The sequence below is a fragment of the Colius striatus genome, chromosome 1 (genome assembly GCF_028858725.1).
Source record: "Colius striatus isolate bColStr4 chromosome 1, bColStr4.1.hap1, whole genome shotgun sequence".
Lineage (NCBI taxonomy): Eukaryota > Metazoa > Chordata > Aves > Coliiformes > Coliidae > Colius > Colius striatus.
Window position 1 is genome coordinate 19,165,233 of NC_084759.1, and position 27,570 is coordinate 19,192,802.

A 27,570-nucleotide genomic window follows, 5' to 3' on the forward strand; every position below is an offset into this window, starting at 1 on the left:
CCCTATTATCTCAATGAAACAGTATGCTCTTGTTTGCAAAGCAAGTTCTCTAAATAGTAATTGCTGCAAGACGTATTGCAGTGAAAGCTCGATCTATAAAGGTATTAATTGAACTAGCTTTGGGGCACAACAAATGATGTCTTGGTCTGAACTTGCCAAGATCATTCCCTGGGCTGGCCTTGGAGTAGTATGCAAGTATCTTGTAAGTAAGAAAAGGTATTATCAGAATGGAAAAGCTATATCCTTTCTGCTCTGAAGTGAATATTGTTATCAGTTCTAATCAGCAACTACAGCATGTATGGAGAGTTGTTTTTTTAAATTGAATGCATGTTAAAGCTTATGTTTGAATCAGCTTAGAGATTTTATTGTTTAACCATCCTAACATAAAGGTATGCCTGCCTTCCCACTGTTAATCTCTCTCCAGAGGAGGAAAATACACATCTTCCTGGGTAGCTATTAGCTGATACATAAAACAGTAATTTCTGTTGTCTAGAGTCTGAGAAGTAAAATTGACTCTAATGCTGAGAAGGTGCAGAAACAGTGATGATGATACAATATGATATGATATGATATGATATGTGATGTGATGTGATGTGATGTGATGTGATGTGAGATCACATGATATGATGCAATGTGAAATGAAATGAAATGAAATGAAATGAAATGAAATGGAGTTTGGTCAACCCAATACAGTGATCCCAATGTGTATCAATTTCTATGTTGATGGGAAAATGCAAGTTACAGTTATTGATTGCATTTACATGACTAGAAATACTCATTGTAAGCTGAAGGAATGTTCTTCGTGCCTCATTCCCATTTCTAAGGGCCACATACTTACAGCAGCAGACTTCTACATTATTATATTGGGTTGAGAGATAAATCTCAAATATATTATCTGATGCTATTTTGACTCTGTAAGCCATAGGCAGCCTGAGACTCAGTTACCCGAGAGCAAGTCACTGTGAGTGCAAATGTTCTAGAGCTATATATGCATGTTTCCACTCCTAGTAGTCCCCCAGCAATGTGCATCTCTTTCCACACGACTCTTGGTCATGAGCCAGAGCAGAGAGTCCTGCTATGATAACAGGTGAAAGAGGGAAATCTTGCATCCTATTTGTCATGGTTTACCCCAGACACCAACTAAGCACCACACAGCTGCTCACTCACTCCTCACTGCTACCCACAGTGAGATGGGGAGGAGAACCAAAACAAGTAAAACTTGTGGGTTGAGATAAGAACATTGAAATAAAAAAATTAAATATTGTAAGAATAATAGTAATTATATTGAAATAATAATAATAATGAAGATAACGAGAGAGAACTAGAACCCAAGAAAGACAAATGATTCACAGTGCAGTTTTCACCACTCACTCACCCAGTCCCAGAGCAGTCTTCACACACTCTCTCTGACCAACTTATGTACTGGGCATGGCACTCTTTGGTCAGTTTGGGGCAACTGTCCTGTCTCTGTCCCCTCCCAACTTCTTGCAGCCCTCCAGCTTTGCTATCAAGGCATGAGAAGCTGAAAAATCTTTGACTTAGTATAAACACTAAACAACTAAAACATCAGTGTGTTATCGATGTTATTCTCATGTTAAATCCATAACACAACACTATACCAGCTACTAGGAGGAAAATAGCCTCTGTGCCAGTCAAAGTCAGGACACTGTTTTAAGAAGACGGGCTTTTAACGACAGCCATACCAATGCTGTCAAACTTGCTTTATCCGGTCATTTCTCTATTTCCCTCAACATGGATATTCATGGCCAGAAGCAGGTGGCCATGCCACCAGAGCCATCAATATGGCTTTTGGAACTTTTTGGTCCTGATGAAGTAGTCAGCCCTGCTGCAGTCCTTTGAAAGAAACTTAAGAGCCTTTCCAAAGATTGTGGTCACACTGCACTTCTCAACTGGCTTTGTGAAGAATGGAACTGCTTTCCACCACTTCCGAGGAAAAATATTATTGTGCCTAGAGCCTAAGAGAATAACACATCCAAGATGATCCTCCTGTCCAGATACTTCACAGCAAAACAAGTATTACCTGGGACTCCAGTAATGGTGGCTACTAATTTCAGGTGGTTTGGAGTATCTGTACGTACACAAACCACTGAGTAGCTGTCACATGTTCTTCAGACTATGATGTCTGGACTAAAGAACATTTTGTTGAGCTTTTATGAGGCTTGAACTCACTCAGCTTAAATTTTCTGTAGGAAACCTTGTCTGTTTTTCTGCAAGCACTTACCTCCTAGGGAGCATACCCAAATAATGAAAATTGCTGCTGCTGCAGTTGAAGACATCTTGTTACTCCAATTAGAATAAGGCTAGCAGTTTTGAAATGAAAACTGGTCACACCTTTGTGAACATTAATACTAAATTGCGTCTTTGGTGCATAAGGGTTTGGCAGCTGTCAGCAGTTTCTATGCCAGTCAACTCCTTGCAGCAAGAGCAAAATCTGCCTAGTGTCTACAAAGGTATCATTTCATCTTCCTCTTCTATTGAGCTCATGAGCCCAGCCTCACTGATGGATTTGAGTAATTAGAAAACATGAGTCTCAGGGCTATATATGCACCAATGTGCTTCAGCTGAGGGCCAGTACACTCAGGCAGTGACAGTCACCGGCATCAGGATAACAAGAATCCAGACTTTTCATGCATCTGCTATGTTTAATTAAGCACTTTTTTTTTTTTTCACTAATCAGTAGCTTAATGTATAACTGAACCAAAGTCTGTGTCTAACTGGTATTTGGACTCCTTCCTCAGGTCAATAGAATTTTTTTATTCAATGATTTTAATAGGAATAGAATCAAATCCTTGAAACTGAATGCATCAAGGTTGTTCATCACTAAGGTTATCAAGATAGCCAATAAATAATAATTGGCTTCTCCTAAATTGCAATGTAAGAAGCAGAATGATTTTTGAAAGAACATTATGTGTAACTATTATATTCCATGTTGTGGAACTTGTTGTCAGATTTCAGTGCATTAGGGTGATTGTTTATCTTAAATTCCTCTCTTTATATTCTGTGCAACCTCAATTTGCCAGTTGTAGAAAGGAGATAATAGAATTTCCCCATCTCACTGCACTGCATAACTCAGTACTTTTATAATCTGGAGGTGCTCAATTATTGTGGTACTAAGGAAATAATAATTGTTTACTGTCACAAAGCCAATAGAAGTAAGGATCATGATATGAAATCCACACTTTTGTTGATCCCATGCATGTTACAGAGTTTATGTTAGTCATCACATACATTCTTTTATGCTTGTAACCCAAGTGTTTTTGCACTTCCCAAGTGGTAAATGAGAATGGATAATGAGGCTCTTTTTCAAATATGTGAGAACATGAGCTTTGTCTCAATTCTTAAATGAAATATCTGATGAAGAAAACAGAACATACTTGAAGACATATTTACACAAAGTAATCCTAAGTGATTTACTGAAAAGTAAGAACTTAAAGTGCTAAGTTTGATCACTTGGTGTGTTATTCCTGATGTCAAAGAAATCCTTTGTCTATGTAGCATTTTTAGAATAATCATTGCTGAAAAATCTGAATCCATTAGAAAGAGTGTGCTGGGTAAATTGCATAATCTTCTTTTTCAACATCAATTATGGGGATTTTTGTCTCAAATAAAAATTTCTTCCTGGTAAAACCAAAGGCAGGATAGTGAGTGCAATACAGGAGTTTGTTAGTTTTGCTCTATCTACTTCAGAACAAAATGAATTCTTACTTCTTTCTTTGCCTCTTAAATTTCAGATTTGTTACTGTTGTTTTTATACTTACTCCATAATAATTTGTTTATTTATTTCTCTATATTCTAGAAAAAATATGCAAACTGTGGTTAAACCTGGTCATTAATATAATCGGCTTTCACCTGAAGGGAAAAAGCATGAGATCAGAGCAAATAATGAAACCTTAAATTTAGTTAATTAAATGAGAGCCATTTGTTAGGAGTATTTCTTTAGAATGTCCTGATATTTCATGTCATATTTTTCAAAATTGTTTCTCTTAAAAGGTATATGTTTCTATGGTGATGAAGCAATCTCTGTTTTGTATTACAAGTTAGAAAAAAAACTGTCCATAGTCTTGACTAGAAAAAGATGTTTCTTAATCAATAGTGCTGGCTAGGAGTTGTGATTAAGAAAGTCATAGAGAGCTTATCATAGATATTATTTTAGTTTTTCCTCATGAGATGTATCAGTATATACTAGGCACTTTTTAAAAGCTTTGCAGTGGTCTGGAATTTAGAAATTGTGTCTACTTCCAGTGAGAAAATTCAGTACATTATATATTTCAAAGCAGGAAATTATTTGATCTTGAATAACAGATTCCATAAATAGCTATTCGAAAAGCCTCTTTCCTGAAATAAATTCTTGCTGAGGAGGAGTCACAGTTGTACTCTTCAGTGGAGCGAACTGCTGACCTGAATATTTCTTACCTTACAAAATTTACGCAAAGCTTGTTTCTCTCTTTGTCTCTCTTCAAGGCTGTTAAAATAACTAGCTTTTCATTGAAGGTTGATTAGACATGTTATTTAGCATTATACGATATATAATATATTGTCTATATTATCCATAATGTTATGTATATTATATCTATTCCTATTGGTCAGAACATATCATATTTGTAAGTCTCTTAAAGTTATTACTTTTTTCAGTGATAGGCATGGTTATTAGATGATCAAGTTATTAATGTATCATGAATGACCTGTCATATACCACTTCTTCTCTGCTTATGTGGACAATAGCCTAAAAAATACAGAACGTTGAATACTTTTTGGATTTGTTAGGTTTTGTTTAGCCCTTCCACCTACTCACTTGTAATTGCAGTTGAGGCAGTTGACTTGAAATACATGTGACTGCGTTGTATGACTGCAATTTTTTTTTTTTTTGCCAAGCTTTATCTCAATTTTATGGCTAGGATATGTGCCTGTATGAATCCTTTACAAATTAGCTAAATGCCTGTAAAATGCCTTGTGGTACAGTGTAAGAGATGGAGAAAAAAACCCAAAAAACCTAGGAATGAGAAATGAATTAAAAAGAAATAATTACTGAAAATGGAAGCAAATAAAAATCCCTGTTTGTATTTTCAATAGGTTAAGTATTAAATTTCTTCTAAAATACATTATTGATAAATTAAGTTTGAGAAGTTGTTTCGTTATCTGTGAGTAGTCGTGTGTAGAAGTTTATTGTTCGTGACTTTTTTTTCAAAGACAAGTACCAGGGCTATTTCAATACAGGCAATACAAGTGCACTCCCTTTTAAGTTAATGACTGTAATATTGTATCTTTTCCTCAAAAAAAATCCCAATTTTAATAAATCTTTCTTGAAAGCTACAGTTTCTTGAGAAATACTTCCAGCAGAAATGAGGATTTATCAAAATTATAAATGCACTAAGATGGGTATCTTTAGCAATAGACTATAGGCAGCCATCTCTGAAAATTTTCAGTTTATAAAAAGAACAAAAAATATATACAGCAACATTAGTAAAATTTGCATAATTCTTACATCTTTTCCACAGACTGGAATGGGACACCTGCGTGTTACGAAAGAAGGGCTTCGTCTGGAAGGGGAATCAGAATTCTTATTCCCTCTTTATGCCAAAGAAATCCATTCTCGAGTGGTAAGTAGATAATCTTTCAATAAGAAATGGCAATGTGTGTGTGTGTGTGTGTGTGTGTGTGTACATGCATAAATGCACACATTTTTGCATGCTTTACAAACAGTAGATCAAGGATCTAGTACTATGGCCAAATTAATATTTTTCTCTTAGACATATGTTAAGAAGAACCTCAAAAAGGGATTATAAACAGCATTTGAAATATGTAATGCTAAAATTTAAAGAGTGTAGAAAGTTTTCGTTATCTTTTGAGATAATTTTTAATTCAGACTTCCCTGTGAGCTAGTTTGAACTTCTGAACAAGTGTGCTTATTTTTTTGTTTATCCATTACTGAACAGTTTCCATATATCTAAAATTAGTGGATTCTATTGGAAAAGTTACAATTTCTCTACTAAATTCATTTTTTATCACCTCCAGGACAATGATTCTAAACTTATGATATCATTATTTATTTCTATAAAACCTACATACTTGGTCAAAGAAAATCAAGAAGATTAACTTTAAAATGGCACTGAGAATGAGCATGGTATGAAATATTTTTATTGAAGTACCGGTTAAGAGGAAAGGGAGGAGAATCTGAATAGGTTTTTAATCACCCATGTGACCTCTGAAACTTAATCCATTGACGTTTTTGTAGAGCAATACCTCTTTCTGGACAAAAAAAAATGTATTTTTCAAAACTGTCATCTGTACTCCAAACTCACAAAATAAAGCCATGTTTCATGAATATTGTCATCAACCAATGGAACATTTTGTTTAATAGAGTACTATTGAATATGACTCTTTCATAACTTCAAACATATGATCTTCCTCACCAAGAAGAAATACCCAGCTATGAGGCTTTTTTGAACCTAGGGGAAAAGTTGGTTTGTGTTGCTATAGTAAAACAAAAAATAAGTTTATCAGAATGAGGTTATTGAAATGTTTGATTACTTCAGTTTACACAGTATCAATATGTTTTGCATCTATTAAACCTTCTTTTACTTTCTTTCTGTAACAAATATTTCTAGAAGCAGGAACAGCATTTGCTTAGATGGTGAAATTCCATTACTAAATCCATATTTCCTTTTTTCCTAATGCTGTGTTCTTTTCTGCCTCATAGGCAATGGGAAAACTATTTATGTGCTTAAGTGAATTTCCCTTGGGGTTGTTTATCCAATAAGACAAGTAACTTTTTAAGACCAGCATAGCTAATTCTTAAGAACTCACTCTGCCCTAAAAAAATCATTATGCAATATTAAGCTACCATTTGTGCTCTTTTCATATTCCTTCCAGCTCTTAATACATTTAGTACAATATAAGAAGAAAGAGGTGTGGTAGCATCTAATACAAGCTTAGCTGACTAATGACCCATCGTGATCATTAGCAGTGTGCATTAATTAGAACCTTCAGGCTATTGCATGACTCTGCCTCCTGTGAACTAATAATTCATCAGAGGTTTTTGTTTGTTTGCTTGCTTTTAAAAATATTTGAACTCCCTAGAGGCTTAGCTGCCTAGAGCTTGATCTCCTGATTGCCATCTGTATATTTATTCTCATACAGTTGCTTATTTGTTATGATGTTTTTCTACGTTCATCAGTCAGAAAATTGGACCACTCACAGCTATCAGATCAACTCTCTCCCTTGCTTTAATAGTTTTCTCCTTGGAGTCTCCTAACAGCTTTTCTCACCTATTGAGGTCTTCAAAGTGCTAAGGAAATATCTAAGGGGAAATCTACTTGCTGTGCATCATCTCTGGAGCCTATTACAAGTTTATGCCTTCATTATGAGTCCTGGGCAACACCATTGCATCTTACCTAATACATATTCATGAGAAGATAAAAGATTAGTTTTTATAAATATGTTACTAGATTTTAATTAGTTAACAACATATGTGGAAGCTGCAGGTGAATAATATAGTTTGTTTGTGGTTACACTTGATATTATAGATTACTGACTTATATCAACTAGCAGCAGTCAAGTAAATGTGATAAAGATGCCAAGATTTATGGGTCATTTCCCACATGCACTTACATTTAATAGATGTACCTGATCTCTGTTGATCTTCCTCTTCCATTCCATACTGGCTTATTACCATTAATGTTCATTCTAACCCACTGCTTACATTTTTCGTAAAACTTTTCATTATTTGTGTTAATTCTGTTAGCTTTAACTTCTTTCATGTAATTTAGAAAATGGGATTCATATTTTGCTCACGTAGTGACTTTTTATAAGATAGCCTATCTTCCTACTTGTAAGATGTCCTTTCTTATTAAAAAGAAAAAATGTAAGTTGGACTCCAAACTATGTATTGCTTCTTCCATTGTCATTAGGTGTTTGTAGCAAAATTCTTCACATGCGATTTGTTCAAAATGTTTATATTATCTCATATTCTAAGTATTAAACTACAATGAGAACATGTCTTAGGAGTGATTTTGCAGAGGTAAGTGCTCCAAGGTGATGAATAGCCTCTCTTGAGTCCAGAAAAAGTATCTGAAGCCATATATGTGAAAGAGGCTGACCTTTAACAGTATTCTGGTAGTTAGAAACTTATTTATATAGGGATGAGTATCCTCTCTGAGGTCGCAAGCAGGCAGCTTGCTAATACCCTCTTCATACCCCATATTCCCTGATGCTTTGGCAACTAAGATTAGCTTAGGCATTCTTATCAGTTACTAGTTTCCTGTCCTTTAGATTCAAAGTATGATTTTGTGTGAAAGCACCTGTACTGCAAAAGCTTCCTCCCCTCTTTTTAAGTCTGCCAGCATCACTGATCCAAATGAGCATGATCAGACTTTTTGTCCCCAGATAATTTTCTGATAGTTAAAATTAAGTAAAAACATTGGTCACTGTGATCTCCCTGAAAATCATCTGCATTTAAAGATGATTCATTTGGTAAATTGAGAAACTCCCTCAATGCTCTCCTCACTGTTTTAGGACACTTTCAAATTACCTCTGTCAGGTCTTTCGCCATGAACTGGTTTCATTACTGCCTGTGTATCTAGTCTGATGGGACACAATGAGCTGCTACGTCTTTCAAAACAGTTACTCATCTGCTTTTCAAGGAGAAGCTTAGGGAGGCTTCAATGAGCCTGAAGTGCAGAAAGTTTGAGTGGAAGATCTGGGAATAAGTAATGAAAATGGTACATCACCTAGGAGGAGTTCAACAAGCACAACACCAAGCCATGAGTTAATGCAGGGAGATATTTTGGTGAAGTAATTCCATTCTGGCTGCAGTCTTATTCAAAATTTCCATGTGTCAACATGTGTGACGAGTTAAGTTGAATATGAGTGCCACTGCTTTGTGACCTTCAGATGTGGTTTTGTACATTGGAACACCAGACATGGAATAGCTACTGGAATCAAATCTTGGTGCAGGGATGTGAACAAGTAGGTGATGTTCAGTCTGCTGATACACTTCTGTCATCCTTCTGTGTGGCAGACAGGCAGACAATTTAATTTAGACTGACACTCTTAACTGTACTGTCATCTATTAGAGTCAGCTTTGAGGTAGTCAACCTGACACATTTTCCATCACCCACTGTCTGAGTTTCCTTCCCAGGAGAGTCAGTGCCAGGTGCCAAAATCAAGCCAATGCATACAGGCTGCGTGGACCATTGAGGAAGTAGAATGCATATGCTTGGTTTTGCTAAGTTAATAGGACAGTATAAATTCTCAAAGTGCAGTACTCAATCAAATAGCTGACTTCTAGGACTCTCAATTATATGTTGGAATGTAGTAAATCTAATACTTTAGCTTTTTTTCCTATACATTCATTGGGCCATTAATGCAGATTTTGTTCAACCTAAGATATTCTGTATATTTTTGTTCTTATTTTAAATCTAGTATAGATAAACTAATGACAAATATCCACACAGATTATTTGATGACATCTGTGGATGGTTTTGTAGCTGCAAAGCTCTTTGAGTGACTGACAACATGAACACTAGACTAAACTTTGAAAATCATTAAAATTCAAATTATTCTACTTGGTTTTTTTTTCCTCCATACTTCAGGACTCATCACTGCTTCTCCAGTCTACTCACAATGTGACTGTGAATGCTCGCAATTCAAATGGAGAAGTCACAGGCAGATTAAATGTGGGTAAGTCAAAGCAATTTCTCCTTGTTCACTGTTTTGGAAACATTGTGATTAACATTTTCAAGGAGCTTTGAGGATTATTTTTTACTGCTTGTGGACATATTTGGGTAGTCCAGCTGCCGCTCTGTAAGTACCAACACTATATTTTTAATTTCTCAGATAAACATTCACTCTTTAAATATTCAAAGCACTTCTTTGTTACACAAGCAATGTCATTTCAGAAATTACTCTTTTTCTTCTATAAATATTGATTGATGGTTGCAAATAATTTTCTAAGAAAATGCAACAGGAGAACATGGCTAGAGAGGTCTGTATGTCTCTGCTCATTTCATGGTATTCCAGACACTAATACAGATGTCTTTAAAATAAAATGCCAATTCACAACTTGGAAATATACATGCTTTACTGTATTTGGTAGCAGTAAGTCTTACCGAGTGGACTCAGTGGATCTACACAGATTTAGGTGGTAAATCTTGGCAGAACAAGATCTCTTCCAAGGAACCCTTAAGATTCTGAGATTCTGTGAATGAGCAAAGCTTACTCTATACATCATATTGTAAAAGCAGGAATGGCAACAATATGTGTCAAAGACAACAACTTTTTCTTAGTTTTGTTAATATTTTTCAACTTTGATGTGACTTTGGAGAAAAATGTAACAATTTATTAACTTGTTTCTTCTAAGATACTCGTACAGCAAAGCATAAATTTCTACTTATTTAACTGTAAGACTAACCTGATATGCTCATGCAGTTTGTAGATACAGATGAGCGTTGATGGAGCAACTTTTCCATTATTGATGAGACCATGACAGATCTCATTTGAAGAATTATGATTATCAATTCATTGAATATTTTGCAAGCTTCATTGTTTTCAAACAAATTTTAAATAGAAAATTTCATAATAGAAAATCTGTAAAGGATCCTGCTATTCACCTTAAAAATGTATAGTTACATAATTAATCACACTTCTGCCTTTAAATGTTTTCAGGGTTTTTTTTTAGTTCAAACTATTCTTAAATATTTGAATTATGCTTTTTAAGAAAATACCCCCAAATATTTATCCAAATGTGATAGCAGCGTTCATATCTCATTTTGATAACAATTAAGCAGTAGTTAACTTCACGATGAGCACGTGACTGAAAACAGACACATTACCTGGTCAAAATTTCTATGATATGGTGCATAAGTGTCGATTTTCTCTGCTCCTCACTGTGGATGCCCATCATGGGACCAGATGTGTATCTGTACTGTGATCATGTACTCATTCTGCGTGATGAGAAGAAGTTGACAGGAAATCTTTTGGGAAGGGCAGATTGCAAATCAAATCGTTGACCATCACATTAATTTGTCCAACTTCATCTCTGCCAAAGTTTGAGGAACTCAACAGGTAAAATCGTGTCAGACACAGCCCAAAAGCCTGATGGACTATTTGACTAGAACTGCTAATAGCAAAGGGTTGCTATAAAGATATCCATGACTATTTGGTCTTGTATTTAGTTTAGGCACTTGTCAGATGAGTGACCTCATCATTAATAGGTACTTTTGCATTGAAGTGAAAAAAGCTGTTCTGAAATTCAATTTTGTCATTGTTTTTTAATATGCACTTAGGGGACTGTGTCCCTGTGGAAATAAGACACTTCCATATTTCAAGCTGGAAACATGACATACATTTGGCAGGTGGGATCACAGAATTATTTAGTTTGAAAAAGACCTTTGATATCGAGTACAACCATTAATCTAGCATTACTTCTCAGACAATGTTTCTGCATTAACACGTCAGGAGGTGTGTCAGCAGGGTGTCAGGGGTATGGAGCCAGGCTCTTCTCAGTGATGACCAATGATAGGACAAGGGGCAATGGGTATAAGCTGGAAGCAGGAGAGTTCTGACAGCACTTTGGCTTGCTTTACAATAAAAACTTAGGTAAGAGAGTGAAATAATGATTTAGGCCTAGGAAAATAAAAATTACATCAAAAGTAAACACTAAAGTATATTTGCTTACTATTTGAAATATTTTATATTTAAGTAATCTCTTTTTGACTAGCAGTTCTGTTTCTCGAATTTGTTAATAATTGATCTTACATATTATCTGGTGTAGTTGGTACATGAAATATTACTATATATTAAACCACATTAATTTTAGATTAATGGAGAAGTGTTGAAAGAACAGTGTAAAACTGCAATAATACTTAAAGATACGGTCAAGAAACAGTGACAGGGGTAAGCCCTCACTATGAGAAGGCACCGAAGTGCTGAAACTGTTCAGAGATGGACGATGAAGCTGGTGAAGGGTCTGGAGCCACAAGTCTAATGAGGAATGGCTGAGGGAACTGGGGTTGTTTAGTCTGGAGAAGACAAGGCTGAAGTGAGATATGATCACTCACTACAACTAACTGAAAGGAGATTATAGTGAGGTGGGATTTGGTCTCTTCTCCCAAGTAATGATTGATAGGACAAGAGGAAATAGCCTCAAGTTTTACCAGGGGAGACTTAGGTTGCAGAATAGGAAGAACTTTTAAATAGAGGCGGTTGTTAGACACTGGCCCACGCTGCTCAAAGAGGTGGTGGAGTCACCATTCCCGGAGATACTTAAAAGGCACGTAGATGAGGTGCTGAGGGACATAGTTTAGTGCTGGGCTTCACAGTGTGAGGTTAGTATTGATGTCTTAAAAGGCTTTTCCAACTGAATGGTTCTATGATTCTATGAAACCACAGTCTGTTAAAGTAAATTACCATCTGTGCATAGCTTGATATTTTTTGTCACTATCCTTAGCCAATCGTAAGATACATGTATGTAAGCTGATATTCTGTTACAAGAATTTTGAAAAATAAGTGTTTGGCTGATTTGCTTCATATGCACAAGCCTTTGCTAAAGAACTAATGCTTTCCTTAGTTGCCAGCATACTGGAATGATGTCTTAATATGCCATTCATTTTATATATGTGACTAGCTGCCATTGTGTAGGAACTGGATAGGTAAATTTGGGATTTTTCCAAAGATGGCAATATAATACAGTATCACTCATAAAGTCATAACAAAAATAGCTTCTAACTCGTACAAATGATCTGTTAAAATATACCCAGTCTTCAATAGAAGTAATTCACAAGAGAGAGGTGAAAAAAAATCATTACTTGAGGAATTTCTATTATATTCTTTACATGACAATAACAGGCACATATTATACAACAATAAAAACATTTCCCTCATGAATCACAAATAGTATCAAATGCCAGATGAGTACTTTTGTTTTAAAGTTTCTACCTGCTTCTCAGTTTACTTGCATGATATTTCTCTTGCATGAGTTACCTGGTCATCATAGCTCTTTAAAAAAAATGCGGTAGATCTTGTGTTTTGGCCTATATTCCATAATTGCACTGCTTTGAGGAGCCTCACTGAATGCAAATACATATAATTTCTTGTCAGGAACAAAATGCTTTCAAAATAATAGTGATTATAACTAAAAAAACCAGAACACTTCTTTGCTTTACTCTTTTATAACTTCAGTATCCCTCTGGATGACAAAGGTACCCATTTTGTTTGAGTTACTCTTCAAAGCAATTTAAAACTCATATACGACCAGAGAAACTCATAGTAAAACCAAGTCAATAATTTTTATTAAAAATAATAATTTAAAGCAAAAATGAAAGTGGGACATTTGGTTAAGGCATTATGGGGATATGATTGCTTTGTGAATATTTCTGGGAGAAAGGTGACTTTAAAAAAGGATGTTGGGCAACAGCAAAGAATCTAAGTAAGGCAGAGATGTGGGAAGGTACAGGATTGAGAGTCAGAAGGAATTAAGAAAGCCATGCAGAGAGATGCTTAGAAGCAAGGCAAGGATGGCTACAGAACAGATGGCAACTATTTTCAGTAGAATAGATCCTATCTTGAAAATCATGAATAAGATTCAGATGGTCATGATCACAGCTTGTTCATCAACCTTCAAAACTGAAATATCTAGAACCTTCTTTGATAATCCAAGAAAGCAGTTGAAGATGATAACCATAATTTCTAAGATTCCTGTTCTTCCCACTTCAAAACCTTATTCAATCCTAGAATAAAAAAAATGTGTAGCACTTTGATTTATGCCCTCAGATATAAATAAAGCAACTTAATGTAAAAAGAAATCAAATCTTTTCAATAATGAATGATTAAAAAAATTATAAAAAAAAATATAGAGTATGTAGTCAATTATCAAATACTTAAGAGCAACATTGATATCAAACAGCAAATAATGCTTCATCTAAGTCAACATATGCTTACATATTCAGACATACAGCCTACCAGCAGATGAATATAACACAGTCATATTTTGCAGTGGTTTTCCAGTGCTAAATATTAAGAAAGTGGCTGAAAAGGAGCATGTTTCCAATTATCTTTACTGAACAGTAGGGCCAGTTCTTGAAAACATCTGTTTTTCAAGACTTCAGCCTACAGAGACCTTAACTTCTGCTTGTATTGTGTCTTTTTCAGGAGAAAGAAACAAAACAAAACAAAGAGGCTTCCAAATTCATATAAGGTCTGTGAGAACAGATTCCAGTACAGTAGACTGCTGGTCCTCTCCTAGTTCAGTCATTTACACCAAAGAACAGTAACATCAGTAGCTTCTGGTCAGAGGTTCAGCTTAAAATGTTTCAAGTTAGAAGGATTTTGCTTAGATAACTGTATCAAGAAGATATTCTGTACTTTGAAGCATTAAATCATCATCACTCAGAACACATAGGAATATAGTAAAAGTCAAAACTTTTTAATGAAGTCTGGAAACAGAATTACAGTTGAAATTCTACCCAGACACTATTTTCACAAGCATCATATCTGTTACAATGTGATTCTGCGGTTTATGCTATCCATCCCCTCTTTTTCAAATAGGGACAACATTCTAAGGAAACAGATAAGTATCAACACCTAATAGATTGCTTCATTAGAATTAATCGCCACTTATAAACTACTACTGTTCAGTGTCAAATCATTTCTGGTTTTCTTATCAGTATTTTGATATTTTGTTTTCAAGGGATGGAATTTTTTACAGAAATGAAGAAAACAATGTTAATGAAGCATGATGCATATAAGATGAGTTTGATGGTGTTTTTACAGGGAAAACCCTGAAGCCATTTTCATAAACTTGACTTAATCAATGACATTGTAAAATCATTTAGCTTTTCTTTCTTTATTTTTCCGAGAAGATTTTCATTAAAAATTCCATTTTTGTCCAAATAAGTTCTTTCTAATCTTTAAGATAAAAGCTGGAACGTATTTCTTGAAGATCTTTGTAGTGCAGAAAGATGATTATTTGTTCAACTTTAATTGCTGTCCAGCTGGGTTATAAGAAGGAAAGATACAATATAGGAATAATTAACAGAAAGATAAATTGGAAACATTGGAAGATAAATTGAAAGCATCTTTGAGATAATTAAGTCTTGCTATGATCAAGAACTTACAACATTTTTTCTGAGGGGATTAAAGTAGGGATTTTTACTTCCAGAATTGTAAAAATTTAAGCTACCAATAAATCTGATCATATCAAAACATACATGCCAGATTTATTTAAAAATAAAATGTAGTTAGATCGATCCAAATTTAGCGAATGTCAGGTATCATCTGCTAAAACATCCTACAGACTTTATAACCCAACCTCTTCTCTTATTTCCTGTTTTAATCTGTGGCAGAAGTATTTCTGTTCTATACTAAATACTATCAGTCCTTTCTGAGACCATTGTGTATTTCAATGGATATAACGTTGAAAATATTTTTTTTTAAAAAAAGGGAAAAAAATGTAAGTTTTAATCAATATACATTTAAATTAAAGCTTACTAACCATGTCACCATGAAAAATTAGTTATGAAAAAAGTAATATAGTCATTACAGCCACAGTTTAATATTGCACAGTGCTGCAACTGACCATATGAAAAGACACTCATGGAGTTTTTAAATATTTGGAAAAGGAATTATCCATTATAGAGAAAATAGCATGGTTAAAATATTTGCTTAGGGATGAGGCTGAGATTAGTTGTCCTCTCTGCGTATAGGATTTTGAATTATTGCACCTCATCTCCTTTAATACTTTCCTTTTTACCTTACCTGTCTGAGAAGTGTGTGTTTCACCTTTTCCTGTTGAAGTTATCCATCATGCAACAAATTCTGGATTCATTAGGCCTGAGAGAAAAGGTGACGCCATAGCCTTTTTGTCTAGTTACTGTGTGAGAAACATCATCTTCTATTCCTGCTATGGTTTCTACATGCAATGATCAGTTTTACAGTGAAGTATTTAATGGGTTTATTTTATTTTAAATAGTCTTTTATAAGGATAATGTTAGCTGGATAAAGACATTTAGTTAGATAAATCATTCTGAGAGGGGAAAGTACTAACACTAGATTGGCTTTTACCAGTGTTTGCATCGTTTTTGTCTGTAATCATCATTCAGAACCTAAGTTTTTAAAGATCTCTAGATTCATGTTCAACCATATAGAACAACACAGTATAAGTGCTGATAGTGTGTCATCCTTCTTTTGATCTGAGAGAGCATAATTGTTGCTTTGGTTGCATAAAAGGAGAACTGAGACAAGAAGAGGAAACAGGAGCAGGAAGTTTTCTATTAATGCATAAGAGATGTTTTTCAAGGTGATGAGAGACATATGATGTGGACATAAAATGTATATATACAAATTGCTGTATATTCATTGTAATAATGCTTTTGTTCTAATAAAAGACCAGCAAATAGTTCCACACTGTCCCACTTGAAAATCTTGACTAATTCTGTGCCTCTGAAAGTAATGGTTTTACATTTATTGGTATTTTATTACTCATGGAACTAGGACTGAATCTGTAGGAGTATTACATCTTTGATACACTTTTAATGAGATACTATTTTAAGTAAGGTGTCTAGATATTTAATAAAAATTAAGTAAAAAATTAAAATGGACAGCAGTACCCCAGAGCACTCAGGATTTTGGTTAATATTCACCACTTCAATGATTCTAGGTGGTAGGAGAGGAATGAAGCATACAGAGTAGGTGACAACCATAGGTTATCAGAAATGATGAATAGCAGAAGAGAGTAAGAAAAGAAAAGGTCTCAAATTAAATAAGTATTTTAAGCATCGGAAAGCTTCTTCTGAAAGATCTATGGACACACTAAAGGTGCCTAGTACTTAAAGATGTTGCTGTCTTCTTCCCATCAGCAGTGATGTCTGGCCACTTCCCAAGAAGCAGGGCTTCAGTACACATAACGGTTGCTTTGGAAGGCAAAAGTGGAACACAAATGCCTCCTCCTTCCTGCTGCTCTCCCTGAGTTTATATTGCTGAGCTGATGTCATATGGTATGGAATATCTCCTTGGTCAGCCTGGGTCATCTGTCCTGGCTGTGGCTCCTCCCAGGATCCTGTCCACCCACAGCTACTGAGGGAAGGAATGCTGGAGGGACAGCCTTGATGCTGTATGAGCAGTAGCCAAAACATTGATATGCTATCAATACACATTTTTAGCTACCAATAGAAGGCACAGCACTACAAGACCCAATACAATCTCCACCCCTTATTCCATACTATTTATGTCATGCTCAGCAATATAAACTGGCCCAGGCAAAACCACTTCAGAGTCTGACTACATGTTACCAATTTCATTGACATTAAACATTTGTGGCTATGTATCTTATGGCAGGCCTTATTTTTGATAGAAGATTCTTTGTCATTTTGTCCTACTTTTTTATTGGCTTGAAATTCAAAGATTGAGTAGCAGTAGAAGGGAATTTATTTAAATGCTTTTCCACTGAAATAAACTCACTAAACAAAAGACCTTCCTTTCCTGGAAAAACCCTTGGGGAGTGAATAGCAAGTAAGAGAAAAAGGAGGACTGTTTAGCAGTGTGTTTCTTCACAGGCAATTGGTCAATTGGTTTTGGAACAGTTTTTCATCATTTACAATGACATCCTCTGTCCAGAAGTATTGGATGTGACGATCACATCCAAGGTCTGTATCAAAACTACACGTGTTAAAGGAGTTAATGTAAAGAAACAATGGGCAATTATTGTTCAGCTGGATAAGTGAGGATAACCAATGGACCTGGGAATTCCTGTGGTACCTCTGGCAGCAATTGGAAAATAGTTAAAATGCTCTCTATAACCGGTGTTCAGCCATATAACATTTTTAATTGTAGTTGTTTATCAACAAGTATGATTATATATTGTCAATTGACTTACATGTAGGGTAATATACTATGGCTGTAAACAAAATGCATTTAGGAATTAGGAGATTAGAGTTTCAGTTATTGACTTTAGCTGCTGTTTATGAGCTAAAAATTAATCTTAGTGGGATCACAGTACAGTTAGTGTTATTATAATATAGCTAGTACATGCATTTTGTGAAATACAACTCAGAGAAATTAATGGCTACTTTTGGTTAAATAAATTTATTCCCATTTCTTTAAAAGCCTATTATTGCTTTTTGAAATTGTTCCACACATGCTGACATGTCTTATCTCTAGCATGAATAAAATGGATGCTTAAATTTTGTTTACCCTAGCATTTCTTGTAAAGATTTAAAATATGTCAGTTATTATCCATAGCATTCTTTGATAATGAGGATCATCTATAGGACAATCCTTGTCCCACTTTACCTGGGAATTTGTACTGAGACAACTGTGGACCTAAAGGTTTATTCCAGGAGAGAAATCTGCAGGCAAACCCAGGATGAGCAAGGCCATGAGTTGTAGTTTTAAAGAGCCACCAGTTAAGATTCCTTTGAGAAGTATATAATGTGTGGTGATTACTCTCAGTGGTTGCAAAGTGTTTTCTTATTTTAGCTTCAAAATATAGTGAACATAGTTCACAATGCTCCCATCTTAGATCCTGCATAACTGTCCTTCAGATGCTTAAATTTAGTCTTTAAACTTAATGACTCACTCACAGCTGACCAGAAACATCTAAAGTAGGAAAGTGTTTAGCAAGTAGGGATGATGCTAATGTCTACATTACCATCCAGACCAGGCCAGAACCCAAGGTGTGCTCCAGGGGCAAATGCCATGGCACCACTCTCAGCTGAGCCCACTTTCCCCCAGAGCTGGAGAGATTCTTCCATCATTCTCTGGGAAGTTACTGTGTGTAGCAGGTCGGGACACTGCCAAGGAGTGTGGCACCAGTTTGGCAGAAAATGGCAGTGCTTGTGTCTTCTCTGCCTTGGCATTCTCTAATTTATTGGTACAGATGTATTTACCAGCTTGTTAGAACTTACTGCTTGGCCAGGATGGGCACTTCTTTACAACTCCTGTTATGCCTCTTCTTCCTCATCTATCTAAGGAGATTTTTCTCTGGTTTTGCTCTATCTCATTAGATAGAGGAAATCAGATTATCTTATCATTTTAAGGTAGGTTTCCCTCAATTTGTCACATTAAAGATGTTCTGCTGTGCCTGGAATAATCAAATATTAATTGAGTAGAAGAAAAGAGGAGAGGCTGGGAATATGCTTATGCTGGATAATGTTAAAAATAATTAGATAAGAGAGGAAAGGCTCAATCTCAGGCTTGTTCCAGTCATTGCTGTAATAGTGTCAGTGCATACATGAACCAATTTAATTAAACAGGTATATATTGCATGTCAGGTTGTATCAGTATGAAGCTCTGCCATGCCTGAAGACGTGCATGAAGACAAGACACCATGTCTGAATTTTGAATTATAGAGGAGAGATGAGAAAGTCAGTCTGCACAACAGACATTTGTTGTCTATACCTGTTTAGCTTGGTTAGATGAGAGAAAACAGAACTTGGTCCAATGTACCTAAATGCTATTTGTGTGTATATATTAATCTTAAATTCAAATGGTTAAAGCAGCTCCTGTGCCTCAGAACTATTTTCTTTAGCCATGTCACATCTCTCTGTGAATTAATCCACACTCTATAACAATTCAATTACTTAAAAAAGGACAATTTTCTGGCAGGATGCAGATGTTCAAGTTGCATTAATGAATTCATGATGTTTGAAGTAGGCCTTACCAGTTTTTACTAGGAGAAATGTGAAAAATATTTCTTTAAGATTGCTCATGAAATAGATTCAGCAAATTAGAAAACCTAGAAAATAAATGTAGCTCCTAGAAGAGATTAAGTTAGACCTAGTGCAAATCATGTCACACCTCCAGTTCTTTCAAATCCTTGTTTTTTTCAATTCTCTGTAATCAATGGCAATTTCTATGTCTAGTAAGGTACTGAGAAGGATAGAGCAGGAGTGCCACTATTGAGGCTGGACAATTTGGTTTCGAAGATAACTGCCTTTGTACCAAGGAAATCAGTAGATAGCTTTCCCTTTAAACATACAGTGTCTTCATCACATTAAAGTATCTTTCTGTGATTATTATAAAATCATAGAATGGTAGGTATTGGAAAGGATTTTTAGAGATCATCTAGTCCAACCCCCCTGCAGAAGCAGGTTCACCTAGATCAGGTCACATAGGAACATGTCCAGGCGGGTCTTGAAGACCTCCAAGGAAGGAGACTCCACAACCCCTCTGGGCAGCCTGTGCCAGGGCTCCCTCACCTGAACAGTGAAATTGTTTTTTCTTATGTTTAAGTGGAACTTTTTGTGTTCCAGCTTCATCTCATTACCTCTTGTCCTGTTACTAGCTGCTATAGAAAAAAGGGATGTCTCAGCCTCCTAACACCCACCATTTAGATATTTATAAATGTTAATAAGATCTCCCCTCAATCTCCTCTTCTCCAGACTAAACAGCCCCAATTCCTGTAGCTTTTCCTTGTATGAAAGATGTTCCATTCCTCTGATCATCTTGGTGGCCCTGTGCTAGACTCTCTCCAGCAGTTCCCTGTCCCGCTTGAGCTGAAGAGCCCAGAACTGGACGCAGGACTCCAGATGAGGCTTCATCAGGGCGGAGTAGAGAGAGGAAGAAGAACCTCCCTTGACCTGCCGGCCACACTCTTCTTGATGCATCCCAGGATGCCATTGGCCTTCTTGGCCACAAGGGCACATTGCTGGCTCATATTTAGCTTATTATCAATCAGGACTCCCAGGTCTCTCTCTGCAGAGCTGCTCTTCAGCAGCTTGACCCCCAGCCTGTACTGGTACATGGAGTTGTTCCTTCCCAGATGCAGGACTCTTCACTTGCCCTTGTTGAACCTCATGAGGTTCCTCTCTGCCCAACTCTCAAGCTGGTCAAGATCCCACTGAATGGCAGCACAGCCTTCTGGGGAATCAGCCAGTCCTCCGAGTTTGGTGTCATCAGTGAACTTGCTGAGGGTACACTCTGTCCCCTCATCCAGGTCATTGATAAAGATGTTGAACAAGACTGGCCCCAGAACTGATCCCTGTGGAACTCCACTGGCCACAGGCCTCCAACTTGACTCTGTGCCATTGATCACCACCCTCCGGGCTCTGTCATTCAGCCAGCTCTCGATCCACCCGATATATGTAAATGAACAGTATATATTTGAGTCTTCTAGAGATCTTGCTGCATATTGTTTGAAGGCTGGAACAATTGTTCAAACACACTTAACAGCACTTTCTAATTAGTACTTTAAAGATGGACCACATTATAAAACCCCACAATTTGGAATTGAATCTGTGGAAGGTCTTGGGGTATCTACTTTAAAGTACATATACCTAAAATGTAAGTCTTCAGCATCTTCACTCAGTTATTCTTTCTTTTAATCAATATTCTATGTCTATATAAAAATATTTGTTTCCAGCATGTCAGACCTGCTAAAATATTGACAGCACTGAAAAGAAAAATATTTCACCTTGTCAAAGCCTACAGAGTAAACCATCTCCGTTTTTATTTCATCTATTGGGTGTAATCCAGCAGATATTTTAATTGCATGCTTTTTAGAATGAGGTCCAACAATAAGCATGATTGGGAGAAGAAAAGGTGATAGTACAGCTATCTTCCAGCATGTTGACACTGGAAGACAGAGACTTGTGTTCCCTTCAGGAGGGGCAAAGAAAGTCTCCAAATAATACCTTTCTTTTCTACACAGTGGAAAAAAATCTTCAACAAAAGACACCAAGAATCACTCCTCAATTCCTTCCACCAAAAATGTGTGCCTGGATCATCCAATCTGTATCACATCAGACAGCAGAGGCTTTGGTTTCCCACACTTATGCTGAGCACTGTAATCATAGTGTTAGCTGAATGGGAAGGATGAGGAACCAGCCCCTGCAGCATGGGAAAGTTGATAACAGCCAGTTTGAATACACAAAGGTCTACCTACGCTACATAAATGGGCAATTTCACGACTGCTGGTGGGCAGAAACAAGAACAATGAAACCTTAACCAAGGTTTTCTAGGAACACACTGAGAGGGATCCATCTGTTCCTCACCTACCCAGAACTGCTTCTTTTGCTGGAAAAAAAAAAAAAAAGAAAAAGAAAAAGTCTGTTTAATACCTTTTAATTGAATGAAGATATTTTTTGAGCTCACTTTTTGCTATACATTTCTCAGAAATAAAGTTATATTCTTCAGAGAAGCTTTAGAGAAGAGACAAACTGAGATCAGTAAGACTGTGTCTGGGTTCATGTGTCCAAAACAGTATAAAGTACTGTAGAGTTCAGACCTCTGTCCTGCCAATTTTGAAATAGAATCAATATTGTGTTTTATGCATTAAAATTGTTGCCCTAGTTTAGGACATTACGGCTTTGATAACCCTTTCCATGCTTGGTAGGCAATTAAAAGCTATACTTTGCATCTGCTGAGTGAAGCAATAATCAATTTGTGTAGAACCTTATGGTATGCATCAGCTACTTTGCAGATTTGGGGATAATCTGAATGTATTAGCACTATCAATCATCAATCAATCACTTAATGCCATTTTAACATAAAAGCTAACAAAAATAAAAATCTATTTTCTTTTGAGAGTTACTGCCTGGAATATATTTATGGGAGTAGGCATGGTAAGACAGGTTCTTACGAGGAAGGAAACAGCTGGAAAGGAAACAGCTCAGTGCCTCTTGGTCCCATGAATAGTCTGTGAATAACCCTTATTAAAAATTGCTGAAAAAGAATCTTAACTGTTTTGACCATTTTCTGTAATTTTAATTGTAATTCTAAACATAGATTTAGATGATGACACTATCAAATAGATTTTTAAACTTATATGATGTGAACTTTTAATTGATCAGGTTCCTGGGGAATATTAAGGGTTTGATTTACATCCACTTACCAAGCCAATACTGTAGAACAGGATGTTTTGCTGAATTTAGGATCTAGTAATATGTAAAAACCCTTTTGCACAATAATATTTTAATTGTTTGAGTACCAGATCCAATTGTGAATACTCTCATAGCTTTTTCAAACTCTTCTAAGAACAATGATCTGTAACATTTGTTAGATATGTGGAGCTAAACAGGCATTTGTTATGAAGAGCTGACAGTCCTGCTCTTACATGGAATGTTTATGCATTTGAGCCTCTCTGATCCAAAGGAATGATGCTGGAAAGACTTTGATAATTAGTTTCTATGTTTAAAAAAAAATTATAGACTTATACTGATCAAAGAATCTTAGTAATTTCAACACCAAGGACATGAATATTTGTCTTGATCAGTTCATGAGGGATTTCCTAAATTCCTTGGAAACCCAACTTGAAAACATGACTCCAGGCACAGTTCTGAACAACAAAATAGATCATGTAAATAGACTTACCCAATTTCAGTACTGTCCTTAGAATATCTGGGTTCTTCATGAACCTTAAGGTACTTAAGTGAGTCATTAAATTATTTACATGACAATTCAAATTATTAGCAATTTATATTGAAGAAAATTGAAAACTGGAGAAAGATGATGTAATTATTCCATTATTCTGCTGTGTTTTACAGGTCCTAAAATGGTAGAATTCCATGGTCAGCAATTTCAGATCAACTCAAAGGATGGCAAGCCACTTTTTACAGTGGATGAAAATGAAGTTGTAATTGGCACAGACAAACTTCGAGTCACAGGTTTGTAACAGTATAAGAAGTGTCCAAATAATAGGCACAAGAAAAGCACAACAAAAAACAGCAATTTTAAATATGTCATTGTTTTGTGAACACGAGTTCTACTTTTACCTCATTAGGAAATAGAAATCTGAAGATATTCTGAACATTTTCAATAAATAATCAGTAAGAACTTTTAATAGAAAAATGTATGTGTATATATATATGTATATGTATATGTATATGTATGTGTGTGTTTTATTTTAAAGCCATTTGTGATTGGAACTGTACTAGTACACTTTTTTCCAGAATTAGTGTTTCTAGTATACACTGTTAATTGAGGCTGAAAAAGTTCTATGTATTCTAGTTTTAATTGTATTTGTGAAAACATTTTAGTCTCATATGGTTTTATCTTTCAAAGTGATCTATGTGTAGCATGTATGTATATTTATAATGTAAACTGTCAAAAGACAAGTTTGTCTTAGACTATTTCTACCAATCACCAAAATACTAATTTACAAAATAAGATGTCAAAATTTTAACATGAAAAGCTATTTCTTTTCATATGACCTGGTAAACTGAAACCTTTATCTTCGACGTGTAAGTTTATATTAAAACAGATGCATCAAGGTGTAATTTCTCTTTAAACAAGAGTCCATCAAAAGAAATTATCCTATAACTTGTTTGCAACTACGTTTTTAATATTTTTGACCTGATTGCAACTATCATGTTTAACTTTTCCTAATTGTTGTTTGTCTCAAATCTTGAGGTCTTCATTTGAATGGATATATCCATATTATTTTACTGAGCAAAACTGCAAATGGGGTAGTAACAATACAATTCGTGTTTCAAAGCGAAAGTTAAGTTATAATAAAGGTGTTAATAAATTTTGTTTACGCCTGAGGGTCTTATCGTAAGTTTTTTACTTTTTAACCTAATTGAAATTACAACTTTGTTTAACCAGGAAACCATATCAAATAATTATTATTTGCCCAAGGGATGCTAAACTTTAATAGAAAAGCATGTTTGACAAAGATATGAAAAACTGCATAATTGTTAACTGATTTGGAAAAGGTCTATCTCTGCTCAAAGTAAGTAAAAATCATTCGTATATGAGTAGAAATTGTTACACTAAAACATGTATTCTGACTCGTTCAATATTAATTTTTACACTGCAAGGATAATTGTTTACTTTAGCAGATACTGTAGAAAGACACATTGCCTGTTTCTTTTCTACACTGTAGTACAGCTCAAAAGCAAATCCATTAAAGCAAGTAAGGTTATTTACCTGAAAAATTAATGTGAGAGGAGATTCATGCTTACTTTACTTCAAATTAATTTACTGGAATTGTGATTTAAATTATACTATTAGTATGAAGGATAAATTAGTAATACTTTGCTTACTGAGATAATTTTAAAACATTTTAGATAGAGAACAAGATCAATGTGAAATATTTTTTTTAAATTCATACCATGAGCAACAGACTACTTCAGGCTTAAAACACACAAAGAACATTTTGCAGTTTTTTACGTACAAAGTAGTGAACTATGTGATTTTACTTCACCTTATTTATGTGAATTATGAACAGCTCAATAATGACTTTTAAGAAAATCTGTCAGTTTTCAACTGAAATATAACATAGCAGAGAACAAATGTCTGTGATTTATGGTGTTTCAGGAGGAACAAAGTAGTTTGAGAATAAGCTAAGTCAACTCATCACCTCAGGAACTGTCATTTTCCAACAATTTGGTGTGTTACATCTCATGCTATTTCAGTCAGATGTTTTCTGGCCCATGTGATAGAATAAATTGTGTCAGACTCACTGTTGACCTAAGAAGAGCAAATTTCTGGAGAAAGCCATGATCAGCAAAATGTCTCAGGTGCCCTTCAGAGACACAGGCAGGTCTAGATGCCCATGAATCTCCAGTCAGGGCAGCCAAGAGTGTGGAGGAGACACTTAGACCTGGTACACAGAGAGCGATTCTCCTAGTCAAATGCAGTTGCCTAATTTAGGATGAGCTCAGTGGCATGCTTATCTCCTTTGACAGTGGCTGAATTCAGATGCTAAAACATAAGCAGTGTTTGAAACACCTTAGGGTATGTGAGACACCACATGGTATTGCTTTACCTACAGGAGACACTTGCTTTGGTCATGGCAGCTGAAGTCCAGGCAGGATGTACAAAGGTATTTTAGATGACAGTAGGTACATATGGTTAGGGAATTAAATTCTGTCTCTAGTTCATTTTTGACATCTATGTCACAAACATTTTCAGTGTATGAAGCTGAAACTCGGCATAACCCTTCATGACATTTAATGCTACCTGAAGGAGCATGTACTCCAGTTACACTCCCTTAAGTGTTATTTCAGTAATAACCATCTTTTGCAGACATTTATTACAGTGCCATGGAGGTATCAAACATCAGCATTTTATTCTGGTAGGATTTTATACATTCCATTGGCATCGCTGACAGTGAAATCCACCTTGTAACAGTGTATTGGCTGGCAAAGAGACAATCACTTTATAACTAGTAGTTCACTTTATAACTAATGTTGTCATGGCAGAAGGAGTAAAGTCACAGCACAGCCTGGAAACAGAATCTTCCTTCTAGAGGAGGATGGTGTCCATGGCCCTGGCTAGAGTCCTGGTTTTCACTCCCTTATCTGCCCTACAAAGTTGTCAACTAGAAGTCTGTCCACAGAAAAAAGAAAATAAAGCAAATAAAAGTAAATAATAAAATATACAAATTATAACATATATAATAAATAAAATAATACACAAAATTAAAATAATTAGCATTCAGCCAATATAAAATGGTCTTAACCTCTGCTCAGAAAAACTTCTTAACAAGTACAAGCCATAGTTTATGTGCCATGACTGTTGCATTGGGTAATACTTTGATGATGAAGTAGGTAAACATTATAAGAATGAACTTGCTGACCCTCCAGTCTTCCTGAAAATAAGCTGCAGGCCAGAGGGGATTGGTATCTTTATAGACAATTATGGAAATATATTATATCACTCATTCTCCAGTTTACTACTTTGGCTTCTGCTTACTTGTCTTCTGTAATCTCTTAAAAGTATTTCCTGAATATTGTCAGTGATTTTTTAGTGCTCTGTTCTATGGAAGGGTTTTCAGCTTGAGTACTTAATGCTGAAGTGCAATGCGAAGATGTGTGTTTCATTTAAACACTTTTGCTCAGAAAGTAAGTTAATTAGGAGACAATTTGAGGGTATGAATAAACGTTGCATTAGGCTTTGAAGAGGCAGGTAGTCCTTGCTTGATAGGGTGGGGGAAGTCTTAGCAAACCTTGCTGATTTAATTCCTTTCATTAAGAAAATATCTTGATCTTGTGTATTGTAATATTCATATACAATATTCTATTAAATAGTAAATATAATAATATGCATAATAATAATATAATATGCATATCATAATGTTATCTCATCACAGTCTAAAATATAAAGTAGGTAATGAAAACAAAAAATCAATTTAGGGCCATTTAAAAAAAAAAATTACCCTGAGGTCTGTAATATTTGCGAAGGGTTTCTGTGATTTTAATTATCTCTGTTAACACTAATGGAAGTTATATTGTAAAAATCAAACTTACTTATTTTGTTGTCCCAAGTACTTTAAAGTTTCTGTCTTCATACTTTTCAGCTTTCATTTTAAAAATTTACACCTGTACTTCTACGTTACCTGTGTGTTATGTTTATGTTTATGTTTTCTCATCTTAATTTGTGATATCAAAGTGGCCATGTAAATCAAACATTTGGTTTCTTTTTATATTTGAACTTTCACAATATAGTATTTTTCCTTTTTTTTGTTGTAGGGCCTGAAGGAGCACTTTTTGAACACTCTGTAGAAACACCACTTGTGAAAGCAGAAGCGTTTAAACAACTTAGGTAAGAATTCAGGCATAAAACATAGAAATCTAATTAGTAAACATTGTTTGCTATAGATAGTCACATTTTTCT

General features: G+C 35.4%; 1 protein-coding gene across 6 annotated transcripts in view; it reads left to right on the forward strand.

The window, feature by feature from the left end:
* The window catches only part of SGCG (sarcoglycan gamma), a 126,919-nt gene that overhangs the window by 69,274 nt on the left and 30,075 nt on the right, over positions 1 to 27,570 (forward strand). For all 6 annotated transcript variants that reach the window (XM_061992699.1, XM_061992683.1, XM_061992707.1 and 3 more), the window contains 4 exons: positions 5,517 to 5,618; positions 9,612 to 9,699; positions 23,496 to 23,615; positions 27,426 to 27,498. In XM_061992699.1, the coding sequence (XP_061848683.1) occupies positions 5,517 to 5,618; positions 9,612 to 9,699; positions 23,496 to 23,615; positions 27,426 to 27,498 (383 nt within the window). The remainder of the gene's footprint in view (positions 1 to 5,516; positions 5,619 to 9,611; positions 9,700 to 23,495; positions 23,616 to 27,425; positions 27,499 to 27,570) is intronic.